At 35.5% G+C, this 14343-nt stretch overlaps 1 protein-coding gene across 7 annotated transcripts in view; it reads right to left on the bottom strand.

The window, feature by feature from the left end:
* Positions 1–14343, bottom strand: part of LOC755114 (disco-interacting protein 2 homolog C) — a 56657-nt gene that overhangs the window by 15237 nt on the left and 27077 nt on the right. For 6 of the 7 annotated variants that reach the window (XM_030973765.1, XM_030973764.1, XM_030973763.1 and 3 more), the window contains 18 exons: positions 11550–11666; positions 10990–11066; positions 10188–10311; positions 9528–9616; positions 9062–9172; positions 8480–8603; positions 7920–8023; positions 7244–7411; positions 6364–6457; positions 5874–5993; positions 5286–5400; positions 4496–4507; positions 2872–3011; positions 2341–2477; positions 1789–1869; positions 1119–1246; positions 604–688; positions 113–211 (listed from right to left, as the gene is read on the bottom strand). In XM_030973765.1, the coding sequence (XP_030829625.1) occupies positions 113–211; positions 604–688; positions 1119–1246; positions 1789–1869; positions 2341–2477; positions 2872–3011; positions 4496–4507; positions 5286–5400; positions 5874–5993; positions 6364–6457; positions 7244–7411; positions 7920–8023; positions 8480–8603; positions 9062–9172; positions 9528–9616; positions 10188–10311; positions 10990–11066; positions 11550–11666 (1925 nt within the window). The remainder of the gene's footprint in view (positions 1–112; positions 212–603; positions 689–1118; positions 1247–1788; positions 1870–2340; positions 2478–2871; positions 3012–4495; positions 4508–5285; positions 5401–5873; positions 5994–6363; positions 6458–7243; positions 7412–7919; positions 8024–8479; positions 8604–9061; positions 9173–9527; positions 9617–10187; positions 10312–10989; positions 11067–11549; positions 11667–14343) is intronic. The other variant, XM_030973766.1, reaches the window with a different exon arrangement.

The following is a 14343-nucleotide window of genomic DNA, read 5'->3' as shown; positions in this document are numbered from 1 at the left end:
CTTCATATCTCGCTAAAGGGAACATTCTCAGCCCAAAACCCTAACATTGATCAATATATTGGATTTTTCAAACTGATACTCTGCTTTAATGGAAACAGAAAGTGAATCTTACCTTGGGGAGTGAGTTTGGAGGAACTAAGGCCAGACAGTAGACTCCCACCTGATGAATGCTATCCACAGCCTGTAGTACTCTACTCATCCATTGGAAACACTGTGTAAGAGGGAGGAAAAACAACACATGTAATTTTTTTTTTCTTCCTCACTTTATTAACAATTAGTCACGTAGCTGACCTATTAAGAAAATATTTTAGATGTGAACAAAAGCCCATTGGCATTAGGCAGAATAGTATGATAAAGTCTTTTTTAAAAAGTTTAATATCTATTTTCTTCTCGTAATATATCTAACAAATTTGCTCTATTTTTTAACCTGTAGTCTGACACTAATTACCCTTTCAATGCAAATGTGAATTCGTTTAACCGTCATCCATTCCATAAGTACCACCCAACGGTTTTGTATCCTAGTCTGATAAATGGATTGTCCCATAACACAGCTCTTGCTGTTAGGAGTGGACAGTCCCATTCATACAGAGAGGGGTGCTTTACCTCTTCTTCTGAGGCTTCTGGTCTTTGCTCAGCAATGATGATTATCCTATCATCCTTCAGAACCTTGATGGAGAACACTGCGATTCTGCAGGAGAAAGAAAAAAATAGGTGTCACGATAGATGTCAAATTTTACAACAGTAGGATGGGAGGTAATAAATAATGAATGAAGAGAAACTGACAACATTTAGTAGAACATCTATCATTTATACATGTTATGGTCAATTAGTTCATTCACTTGAATTTCAATGCAGAGGGTTGAGGGTTCAAATCCCAGCCCTTGTAAACCATAGTTTTGACTTTCACTAAAAGAATACTTCAAAACAGCAATTCAGAAAATTCTTGAGAAATTGTGCATGGTTACCGACCAATAATTTACATTTCAGCCAGCAGTCATTCTAGACATTATCCAAAGGAACACTAATTTGAATCAATATTTCCTTGACACAAAGGGGGGGGGGGGGGGGTGTCATGTAACAGGGAAAATAGAGCAAAATATTTGAACATATCAACATACCTCCCTCTGTAGATGAACTTGAGTGGTTCGACAGCCAGTACGGTTGCAATGATGTCATCCATGTTGTGTCTTCTGCCGCTGATGATCATAAGACCATCCACCTTCCCACACACAAAGACCAGTCCACCCTGATAAGAAACAATAGAAAAAATGGTGTCAGTGGAGCTTCAAAATGGCAGATGCTTATTTATCTTCAAATAAAAGCATGTTCCCATGCTTCTCTACTTTCAACCATCTCTGAGGCAATCTTTAAGTCGTTCCCAAATCCAGTTTTTAGGTTCAACTTAACTTCAACTTTACTTTTAACTTACAAACATGCTTTGAGTTTCCAGAATAATACTCCTGGTAAAGTACCACTAAAATTAATAGAATTCATACCAATCACAAATGACAGACATAGAGACAAACAGATGGAAGGACAGAGAAAGAGACTCACAGACAAAAAATAATAGGCAGACATTAACCACAGAAAATGTATCTCATGATATAGGTTTATGAGATGAAAAGGAAGAGGGGCAGACATACAGGCATGAATAAAGTAAAAAATATGAAAGAATATGAGATTTCAAATAGACTGTCCAGCAAACAACAGATAAGATGGAGAAAGAAGTGGGATACCATATGCATTAGAGACGAAAAGTTAGGAAATTCAAATTATTTTGAGACTTACAGGTCCAAGGAAACCAAGCAGTCCCGTCCTCACAAAGTGCTGATCACTGATTGGCTGCTCAAAGTCTGTCAACGCTGTCACCTGACATTCATGAAGAAGAAAAAAAAAGAAATATACAAATTCAACTAACAATTCATAAATGATTCAGTAAAAGTTTCTTACATTCAGGATGCAAAAAATACCCATCATATTAAAAAAGTATAATCTCTTTTTAATCATTACAGACTAATGTCTTAAGAGTTGATACCTAATCCTATGTGAGGTTTTAGTTTTGTTGAAAATATATTTGGGCTATGACCTTGATTGGTTGTCCCATTCATATATATTGTAACTTTATATTCTTGGAAAATCATGGACAGAATAATGAAATATCTGGGACAAGTATCATTTGGTAGAACAATGTGACACCATATTTAAAATTACATTTCAATTACCTTTCACATTACCATAACTGAATATCATCTTTGAATACCAAGTATCACATTTTATGTACACACAGTGTTCAACATTGTTTTAATATCAAATGAACAATAAAAGAAAGGAGTCACTTACATTGAATGTACCATTAGTCTTGCCCTTCAGACCCCAGAACGATCCTCCGACTGATTCTGATGAGACGCAGAGTTCTCCTATCTCATCTGTCTTGCATAGTATAGGTGGACCTTCTATCTTCACAACTACCATGGCAGCTGTAGGTAATGGTAGCAGGGGAGGAAAAAAGGATGAACATTTTGCATGAATGACAGATGATGATGATGATGGGTGTCCAGATACTTACAAACAGTAATTGCTCTGGGCTTCATTATGTCAAAAATATAGCATTAGGGTTGCATGTATGTAGTACATTCATCATGAGGAGGACATAACATATATACGATTTTTATAACACTACAGTCTATTGGGGAAATGAGTATGGTAAAACCGGTCACTCAAAGATTTTTAATTTTTGAGACACTTCATGATCACTTTTAATCACAATTTTGTATGTTGTATGTATCACAGACTCTGATAACACATAGGGCCCTGCATCTCAGATTTAACATTGTTAAATGATGCTTTTAAAGCAATTTATTTGGCACTCACCTCCTGGCATGACCACTCCTACATCCTGCAGCGTTAATGATGTGAGCTTGTCGTCTGTATCTACCCTGACCACACCATAGGAGAGACCAGCCATGGATAACACCCCTCGTCCTGATGCTGTCATCCCAGTCTTACCCGGCCTGTTACCATCACGATAGAGAATGCATTAAAATGATATAGTAAATGTAGGAGTGGAAGATTGGAAGAGACAATCAAGGGACAGTAACATAAACAACGATTGAGGCAAAAGACCCCCATCCAAAAATTAAAAAAAAAAAAAAATGGTCAGAATATCAGAAGACTTGAATTGATCTTTGTTTTTAATTTCCCTAAAATTATTATCGCATGAATAAAGTGCCCCTTACCTGGAAAGAACATGACTTGGAGAAATGTTAAGTTTCAGATTAAAAATAAAGTTGTTGTACTTAACATATTGTATAAGACTAATGCATATTTAGAAAACGAGTCATAATTATCTTTTTCTTTACCTTTCATTTATATATAACAGATATTTTGGATAGAGGAAATGGATTGGGGGTTGGGGAGGGGGTTAAGGTGCATAGTTCATAAACCATCAATTGAAATTAAATTATATCTTTTGGAACAAAATTTCATGCTATGCCATTTCTGTCCTACCGGTATATGCAGTTTCAGATGAAAATGTTGACACACTGTGAGGTTCTATTGTTGGTTAGTCTGTGCTCATTTACATAATGCCATGATCAAATCATAAATCACCCAACGTGAGAGAACACATTCAAACCACACCCACCCTTCCACCTACATGTACACACACAAAGCAGTATAGTAGGGTGCAGTGCTGCATCAGTTTGACCCCAAAACTCATGTGTATATACATTCATGTGTGTGTGTTTATACTAGTATTTATGTGCTAAAATGGTATAATCATTTATAATTTACATGTACTAGTGTTAATTCTATCTTTTTTCTGTCAATAAATTGTTGTAAAATTCGATTCCATTCTAAATACACTGCAAATTCAATTCTAAATTCATAAAGTAAGTCCAATATCTTTGTCCCTTTGTCTGAGATATGACTATGCTCCAGAGGTGTCACATTAAATGTTGTCTTATCTAACTTGCACCAAAATCAGGTGTAATGTTGTATGTCAACTTATGTTCAACAATATACATGTTTATGGTATAATGTAGAGGATAAAAGGAACCGATAATGTTAGCTTGGCCTTTTTAGCATGCACACTGACATGTCTTTGGATTTTGGAATAGCAGAACGACTTTTATTTTCTTCTCCTTCTGTACTACACACATTTTCATTGGGAAAAATAATTCATACAGCAAAGGTCATCACTCCATGCCTACACTGATACCTCAATATGATAAGAAATATAAATAAAGAACAGGATTTTAAAGGGGTAAAATCATGCCTTTCTTGAATATTTATTAAGGGGTATCTGTTGGCCTAAAGCCCTGATGAGCATGAGATGACAATAAGCTATTTTAAAAGAATAAACGGGTTTCACAAAGAATCACACGCTTGAACAGGCCTTGGACATAATTTCTGCATTCCCATAAAAGATGCACGGCTTTCATTGTTACGACAACAAACAAAACACTTAGACAAGGCCAAAGGTCAAATCGCTTACCAAAATTTAGAACTGTTGACAAACAAATGAAAACACAAAGATGATGATGGTTTGTTTGACACCTACTGCCTAATGTAGCATCAATAATCGCAGAGGGAACTGGCAAAGAATTGTTATGATGAATGCCTCTATACAAAACTACCCACTGAGTGTGAAAGAGGTACCACATTAAATCATCTGCCTGTTCTCATAGAACAAACTTCATCGCCAAGGCTTCGCATTAATTATTTCCTTTGCTGACAAACTACATAGGCTGACAAACTAGCCTCATCATGAAACTCCTCTTCATGGTTTGATTTGGGATGTTCGAATGTATCGTAGTGTTATGAATTAGATCATACACTGTATGGGTACTTCTCTGGGGTTAAATGCTCTGTTTAAATATAGGAGCTATTAGCCAAAAGTATTGAGATGTAAAAAAAAATACAAATAATAATACAAAATACATATGGAATATGGAAAGGACCGGTAAATAGATTCAGGTTGAAATTTTGAAAAAGATGGAAGATTTATTGTAATTTTATAGTGTTCACAATTCCTTTGAATTAAAAGAAATGGTAAATGGGGGAAAATAAAGAGTTTCGTTCAACAACACAACACTGGAATATAACCTCGAACAGAGCTAACAGAGTAATTGTCTAACTATCATCTGTTGAGAGCCAGAAGGGTGTTAACCCATATTCTTGAGCAAAGAGTTAACACCCTTCTGGCTCTAAGCAGCTTCTATTTGTTCTTTGCATAACTCTTAAGTTCTCATTTTCCTTTCCAAACAGCTTGAGTTGTGAATTACCTTCGTATTGAGACAGTGAGGGCTTCTGCAGCACATGCACACGGACATAGCACTTCAGGTTTGAGACCTTTGCTCTGGAAAGTACTCAGGAACGCATCGCACGATGACAGGGACCCTAGAAAGAAGGAGACAAAATAAATAATCATAAAAATAAATCAGGATTTATACAGTGTTTGATATGTAATAATGTCTCTAAGCACCTCATAGATGCATGTATTATTACCTTAAGTCAGATAATTCTTTCATGCATATAATGTGTACACAATCTCCATTCAACAGGGAGTATTCCTATGAAATAGTTATAGTGAGGACACATGGCAATCAGTATGTGCTTTGTCATCCTACCAGGTGTCTATTTGTCTCCTGTGTATGGAGTCTCCATTTTAAACCACTGTTCTGCAAGTGAAATGCTCATTAACACTTTTGAAAGGATATTTGTCTCCTGGGTATGGAGTGGCAAAATCGAAAAGGTCACTTTGTATTGGACCAGGGCTCTGTCGCACAACTTCACATCTCCAGTCTAGTGTTCAAACCAGTTGAATGGAAAGCGAAATGTTCATGACACTTTTTAAAGGACGTATGACTTACATGGGTTAGCTCCGTCAGCAACTAGAAGCATCCTGAGCGTGCTAAGGTTGATTCCTTTGTGTTCTTTCTGGGCCATCAGACCCCAGTGCATGTCTCTCGACTTCACAATGGCAAGGGTGGCTGTAAAGGAAAAACAGAAATGGAAAATATAAATCATGATTTCAAGGGTTATCCCAATTATAATGTTCTTCGTATTTTTCTCATTGATGCTGCTTTTGAAAGCTAGTATGAGGCAGGGGCTTTTAGAAGTCATAATAGGCATGGAAAGACTGAAGCATGTATCAAAAAGAGTACAAGGGCACGTGAAATAATGTAAAAAGGAATATTTTGCATACAGAGGGGTGGAACATTTGAACACATGAAGTGGAAAATCTCAGTTGACATTAGCTTTGAAGAGGTGATTTTGATCCTGATCTATTGTATGAGATTTCTTTTTGGAACATGGCATAAAGACTGGAAAGAGAAAACAATTTCAATTTTTATTGCTTACCTTTGTACTTGGTGACGATGTGCATCCATGATGCTGGATTGACTTTCATGAGTGAGTAGGGAACAAAATAGACTTGCATCCCATTGAAGATACTCTGCAAAATAACACAAAAGCAACAGCATACGACATAAATTATCATTCATTCATTCCAAAAATATATGGTATGGCATCTTTTAGATAGTACCTGCCTTTCAGGAAGGGTGTTTACAGTGAAATATGTATTAATGAGACGATCCAAGGGAAGCAGAACAATAAAGTTATGTCAGTAGAAAATGATTTAAACATAGCTGCCAAACATTCTTATTTTGGAGGAATGAGTCTGATTTTTTGTTGGCCTTCAAGCTATTGTTTTGAACCCTAGATTCCTCTCTTTGTCTGAAATATTCTATTTACAAAGTATACAAAATTCACTATATTCCTAATTTTCACTGTGAATGGTTGGCAGGTACGCTTTAATGCCCGGACTGCTCAGTGAAGCGAGAGAAGTGGTTTATCATATCTAATGAGAAATGCTGTTTTTCAAACAAAATATGTGGTCTTTACAGATAGCTGGTCAATATGCAGTGTTGACAAACTACCTTTAAATGTCAAAAACTGTCAGACTGTTAACCAATTCAAAACTTGTCTGAAGACACATCTATTTGAAATTGCTTTTGATGATTAACTTACTCTGTTCACATTGATGTATAATTGCATATGTATTGTAATTTATAGGTTTATTTGCATTTTCTTTTTGTTTTGTTTTGTTTAATATGTAATTGTTTATCATTGTATTTTGTTTGTTAAAGCGCTTAGAGACTTCGGTGGTAAGTGCTTTATAAGCACCGTTTTTATTATTATCATTATTATAGTAATTTAAGAATAAACAGGAGTTACTCACGGCTTGCACGCTATGCCATAGTCCCACGTCCCTCTTGAAGTCCAGAACGTTGACCATGGTCTCTCCTTCTCCGTAGTTACAAGCTACCGTCAGCGTCCGACAGTGGTATACCATCGACCGCCTCGGGATGGTCACGCCCATTACACTGCCCTCGTTGTCAGTTGTGTACTGCAAAGCAAATAGAGAAATAAGCATGAATCATGCCATATCTTGTGTAAGGCAATTTATTATTTTCTTAATGCCATTCTTCAACTCAAATCAATTCAATTTAGTTCAATTCAATTCAATTTCAATTCAATTCATTCATTTCAATTACAGCAAATAAAGTATTCAGTATAATACAGTACAAGTTTTCCAATCGGTATAATGGGACTTAGGATGGCCATTAAAAACCAGATGAGGGTTTTGTCAAGATGACCAACCGGAAAAAACGTGTAATGAATTTTATTTTTTCAAAGCAAAGAACAAGTTCTTATGACTAATGTGAACAGCTTGCTTGTAAAGGACACTTGTCTAGGGGACAGATTCAATAATCCTTGCGATCAAGAGCCAGTGCTTCAACAGCACCTTTGATGAGTACAGAACACCCCCCTCCCCCCCCCCCCCCTGCTCCACTGTATCAATAGCACTTTCACTAGTCAAAGAGAAGATGAGGTCTAGACAGACCATTTCTTACCTCAATGTAAGCAGCCATATCGTCTGCTGGGCGGGGTGGGATCTGCCAATCCTTGGGAGGTTTTGAGAGATGCTCTGTTACATGCCATGCAAGCTTGGGCCAGCCTGTAAACAAATACATGTAAATAGACAAAAGAACGGTTAGTGGTCATATATTTGATGAACAGCATGATGGAAAAAAGGAGGATGAGTTCTGATGAAGTGAAGAGTAATTTGTGAGCTTTCTCATTCATTTTATTTCTATGAGAAAGACAATCATAGAAGCTGAATATGCACCATGAAAACGATCGCTCTTGACATGCTACTGCTCTCATACTTTAAATATAACTAGGATTAGTATGGAACTTTGGACCAGATTATGAAGCAAATGTACCTTAATCTATTTCTGGTACCTTTCACTGTATGTGTTTTTCAGAAATATAAAGTCCATTTGTTATGGTATTGATGATTCCATTGATGAGAAAGTTGGTAGTCCAGCAGTCTTCAATAGCACAAACGTTCAAAGGAAAAGGTTCATATAAATGACTTTTTTCTAAAGGTCATATAAAAACAAATGTTTACCTTTGAACCTTGACACCTCGCCGGATTGCGTCTTTGGTAGCTCCTTGAGACAGGCACTGGTTGTCAAGGCAACGGAGATGCCACAACCTCCAAGTAAGAAACCAATCTGTTGACTACCAGCATCCTGAGAGGGAAAAGATGGAAGGAGAGAGGGTGAGGGAGGGGCAGACAGACAGAGACAGCCAGAGAAAAGAGCATGAGATGAGATGAGAGAGAAAGAGAGAGAGAGAGAGAGAGAGAGAGAGAGAGAGAAACCAAGAGAATGATAGGTTTCATTTAACACCAGTACTGTAAGCATGTGGTTGAAACACTTGTTAATCTTTTTTTTTAATGATGTGGTTGAAATACTTGCCGTGATACAACCATTATTCCCCATAGCATTGACGTAATTCTATTCTGCTATACAGTACATAACCAAAAACTTCATTTGAAAGAAGAAGCACTGAGATACATGTACAGTCAATCAAAGACACTGAAAATACCTTTTTGGTTCTCGAAGCTTAGAGTGACATAGACAATTTTGTTGTCTTACTAAAATGTTCCTGATAGCTGATAAGGAGAGAGAGAGACAGGTCAACTTACCTTCTTAGTGACTGGAACATCTATTGCAACTGGTACAATCCCTGCAAAGAGACAGCCATAGAAGGCGCACATGTATGCTGCTGGGTCAGAGTTGGGGTATACAAGGGCCACCTGGAACAAAGAATACCACACAAAAAAAGGACACAAATTATTATTTATGAATACATTGCAACATTGGTAGTGATAACAAATATTAGCCAAAAGGTAACTTCAAACATATATACATGTATATACTCCAGGCCATTTTACTTATACTAGAAGTAATTTCTGCCTTTTTGTCAAAAAAATCTGCCAATACTCATTATCTAATACTCTGGACACCAATGTTATGGTGTTTGAATATTGGTATTACAGGTACATGAATATTAACGTGTTATCCAAAGAAACATGAAAACATATATTGGTAAATCATCATATAAACCTTCAAACCCTCTCTGAAAGAAAGAAGAAATGTGGTTGGACTTACTCTGTCTCCTGGTTTCAGTATGGGTTCCTTTCCACCAATTTTATTCAGCAAGAAATAAGCAATTTTGTTGGCTCGGCTTAGTAATTTTCCTGTTGGGGAAAAAAACAACATTCAATTGATTACACATTATTAACATCGGCCTTCTGGGATGTTAAAAAATAAATAGATGGTGAATCTAATCAGAAATTTCATTTCATCAATTTCATGAGTTCTGAGGCAGCTTAATAAAGTTACATTCATTATTTTTCTGAATTGTCTGAATTAGTTACTGATATAATAGAAAGGTATTATGGTATCTCTTTTTCAAGAACTTATGAATCTATCAAAAGCTTAAGGGGTTATTTAAGAAGAATGTTGGAAGGTATATTATATACTTACTCCAGATTCTACACTGATCAAATGCACAAATGCGAACTTCATTTTATAATGTGATGATTACATATGATTGGATGTATTTACATAATCATGATGAACATGTATAACTTCGTTTTGTAACAATTTCAATAGTAGTTTGTAGTTTCTGAGTTATATAAACATGTCATATTTTTTCGCAAAAAAGATATAACCGATATGTCTCTTCACATATACATCAGATGTACATGCAGTTCATTTTAATTCATAACAAAAACAGATTAGTTGATTGATTTACATGTGGCTTACCGTAAGTCAGCTGGAAATGTACTTTGCCGTTGGCATCTAGTGATGAGACGACCGGAACCTTGGGGGTTGCAGTCCCATATCTCTGGACCGCTGACTCCAAATTCCTGGGCAGGCCTGTCGGAACCTGTACCAAGGATGAGGATAATGCAAGGTGATAGCTTCGGATGAGTGGAAGTAATTATAGGGTTGGTGTTGACTGTCTAGAACCTTTGATATCTATGGTGATATTTTGATGACTTGTGATTCCTAAACTAGAATTAATTATAGTTTGAAGATCAACTTAATAAATTGCATGTGTATAAATGGATGTATGTCAAAGTTTGTCATATTTTTTAGATGAAATTCCAGCCATGTGAATCTGATTGTGTAAACAGAATGTTTTTTCTGATCAGCTCTACCAATCAAATGAACCACTTTTTGTCAACACCAGTACCACCACCATCATCATCATCATCACTATCTTCATCATCATCATCACCATCACCGTCATCATTATCCTCATCACCACCAGCACCATCATTTTCATTATCATCATCAAATCATCACCATGAAATCATCATTGTGATCATATCATCGCCATTGTTATATATGGATGACGTCATACGATGACCCACGATTGTAAAGCTGCGCATGCGCCTTGCGCAATAAACTTGCTTTGGAATCTTATACCATGAGTATCAAACATGTGCTATTATCTGTCTTGAGTATTCATCTGTGTACCTTAAGTAAGAGTACATAACAGCTATCATTGCCATCGTCTATCAATTCCAATGTCATAGAAACAATCATCTGTTCCACTTACATTCAGCTGCTCTCCAATGGCTGGGGTGATGGTGTTACCCTCTGGTTGAGGGGCGTTGGGGTCCATCTCGTTTGCAGCTGAAGGAAGAAAACAAAAACATAATTCAAAAGTTTGTCCAATTCATGATCATTTTCTATGTTGTCAATGAAGGAAACTATCTATTTTAATGAGAGGTATGTATGTGTCCAATGTTACATATAAAGCACACGTATACAGAATTATTCTCTTTAAAGAAAACAAGTAATTCATTTGATTCATTTGAGTTAGTGCAGAAAGACTGGAGATAATCCTAAGGTAAATCGCAGTTCCCAATTTTGTATAGATCAATTGCAACTTTTAAAATTTTTGCACTCTCTTATCTTGTATTGGCTTTCCACAGACTTTCACTGGTCAATTTCTCCCATGTATACTTGTACCAGATTAGATTTCCCTGTTCAACAGTGTTTTACAGGCCCCTACTATTACATAAAACAGAGTAAAGCCTACTTAAGGTATGTTAGTACAACAGCAAAAAAAGAAAAAAAAGAAAGAAAAGAAATAAAGACAAAATTTTGTATTACCTTCTAGTTCTTCTTCTTCATCTTGGAAGAATTCTTGGAGTGGTTTTCTCTTGGGTCTCTTCAGTGTGTTGAGTAGCTGCTGAATCTTTGCAGACACCTTACTGTTCACCATCGACCCTGTGAATGAGAGACGCGAGAGAGAGAGAGAGAGAGAGAGAGGTGGTAAAGTAGAGAGTTAGGGGAGGGAAAAAAGGTAGGCTCAGAACATGTACAGTACACTAGGGTGACAATTTCATTATCATGATTGTAAGTGGAATCTCTTTATTTTGCAAGCCATTGGCTTTTTAATGCGTTTTCCTAGGCACAATTCTAACATATATTATATCTTTGTATTTCATGACATTAATGAATCAAATTGAATTAAAATCCACATTTTGGTAACATTATCATTGAAGGTACTTTTTAAAAACATATTGGCAGAGTAATAAAAGTACATTAAAACATTTGTTCATTAATTTTGTTAAGAATGTAAGAAAATTAATCCCTGAAAGTTTGAAGACTGATCAGTGTTTAGAAAGGAAAGAATCATTTTTTTTTAAAGAGTTCAGAATAAACTTACATGTAATCTAACCAAATATACGATATGAGTGTGAATAATCCTATTCATGTACCATATTCACAATTAAATATAATCATCAGGTTACATTTTAACTATGTTATCAAAGGAACATATTTTACATCATCTTTATAATGTAATTAATCTTATTATTCCAAATGCCACTAAATTGTAATCATTACTATAATGCATTTTTGATAACCAGTTCTCATCATTACAACATTGAAAATTAGAAATATCAAATACAAGCATGAAAAAGAATAATACAAAACATAGAAATTAATTCTATTACTTGCACTAGAGTATAACAATATTGCATGAGTCAGTGACTTGGGACTGTCAAGGATAATGTATTCAATGTCATTAGAAAGTAAGAGCTTTTCATGATATTAATTTCATACCAGGCACAAGTTGCTGGTACATAAACTGTCATGCAAAATACAATTTGTATAAACTCCAATAGTACAGACTTCCATTCAAATCTACAATAATGAATACAATATGCATTACTCTACTGTACCTTGAATATTCATATTTTACAAACATAAAAAATGTAATCAATAAACTGCATATAGTGAACCATACTCAATGTATTACACCTAACACCATACTTTAACACAAATATTTAATAGCAAAAAAAAAAACATTCATATATATATATATATATATCCAGAAAAATGTACAAAATAATATATTTTACAATATAAGAATCTTTGAACGATACCAAGTAGTTAACTACTTAATTCTACAGACATAATTAATAAAATAGAACTCACAATCAGATACAGTCCTACACTTCCAAAATAAAGTAGTCTTTCAATATGGCACCAAACTAAGGAAGCAAACAAACACACCCAGCTGTCTGATTCTATTCCTCAATCTGTTAGGAGCTGACATATGAATTTATCGTCGATTCAATTATCATCTATAAATCCGTAACCTTGTCCCTGTTCATACTTGTACATGACCATGCCAGTTTGATTTATTACACATAGGTACAGTATAAATAAACAGAATGTGGTTATACTGATGTTATGGTTGGGTTGGTACCAGTATCTACATGATTGTACAAAATCCTTGTATTAGGCAGTGAGAAGATTTTTAACACACAATCCGGTGACATTTGCTCTGTGGTATACACTGTATATCCTTCACTAACCACCTGTATTCTTTTAACTTCAATATCCTTGATCGCAACCCAACCCTTAAACTAACCTAAAGGTAACCTAAAACCAGATTAAAAACCTACCTCTAAACCTAAACCTAACCCTAACCTAGATCCAATTTCAATCCAAACCCTAGCCTCTGATCAAATCACATCCCAGCGTGATTCCCACTGGGCAAATTTCAGAGCACCTATGTGAAAGGTCACAATTTTGAGTAGAAAAGATAAGCAGGTCTGTAAGACCTAGCATATGAACAGGGTCTGTATAAATTCCTTCATCCTAACAATAACTCCACCTTCCTGTATGAATCCATCAATAATCTTTTGCAGATTTAAACATAATTTTAATGATTTCAGATGATTCTTCAGACCTTGGTTGCAGGATAGCCTTTGTTGTTTTAGAAACAAGTGCATTGTACAAAGAAGCAGTGGTTTTACAGATATACACCGTATATTACTGTAATAGCCAAGAATGCTTTATATCTATCACATATATATACATGATATCTGAATTGCTCTCAGCCTCCACCTTTCATCTACATGTGCAAACGAATGAAATAAAATGAATGAAATCTAGCTTCAGAAAGCAATAAAATATGTACTTACATGATCCACAGGCTTCATCAAATTGTTTATTTGTAGCCTTTGCAAGAGATCTGACCAAAAAAGGGCACTTTTTAAAATCATAAAATGTGATAGCAATTCATGATGCACTGCATGTATATTCTATAGACAATCAAAATAATCTACATCGATAGAGTTAAAATCCAAAACAATACAAAATATATCCATGTTAACATCAAGCATTAACTCGATCATTATGTTCTTTCCAATAAATTTCCAAGACAATGTAAAGACAGCTGTCCCTCACATTTTGTTGTTCTTTATCATGTGCTGGCTTTTATCAAGACCAATTAGAGGAGTGGAACACTCAAGTGTACAGCAATTACATACAATAAGAACTTGCGAAGAGATAGTATCCTCTTTAATAAACACCTTTAAATACAAGTACATGTATCTATAAAGTGAGTCACTGTTCCATAGTGTTCAGAATTATGATTTGCAGGCATGTC

Source organism: Strongylocentrotus purpuratus, unplaced genomic scaffold, assembly GCF_000002235.5.
Source record: "Strongylocentrotus purpuratus isolate Spur 01 unplaced genomic scaffold, Spur_5.0 spur5_scaffold_7, whole genome shotgun sequence".
Classification (NCBI taxonomy): domain Eukaryota; kingdom Metazoa; phylum Echinodermata; class Echinoidea; order Camarodonta; family Strongylocentrotidae; genus Strongylocentrotus; species Strongylocentrotus purpuratus.
Note: the sequence above shows the minus strand (reverse complement) of the source record. Positions and strands in the feature narration are given on the sequence as shown.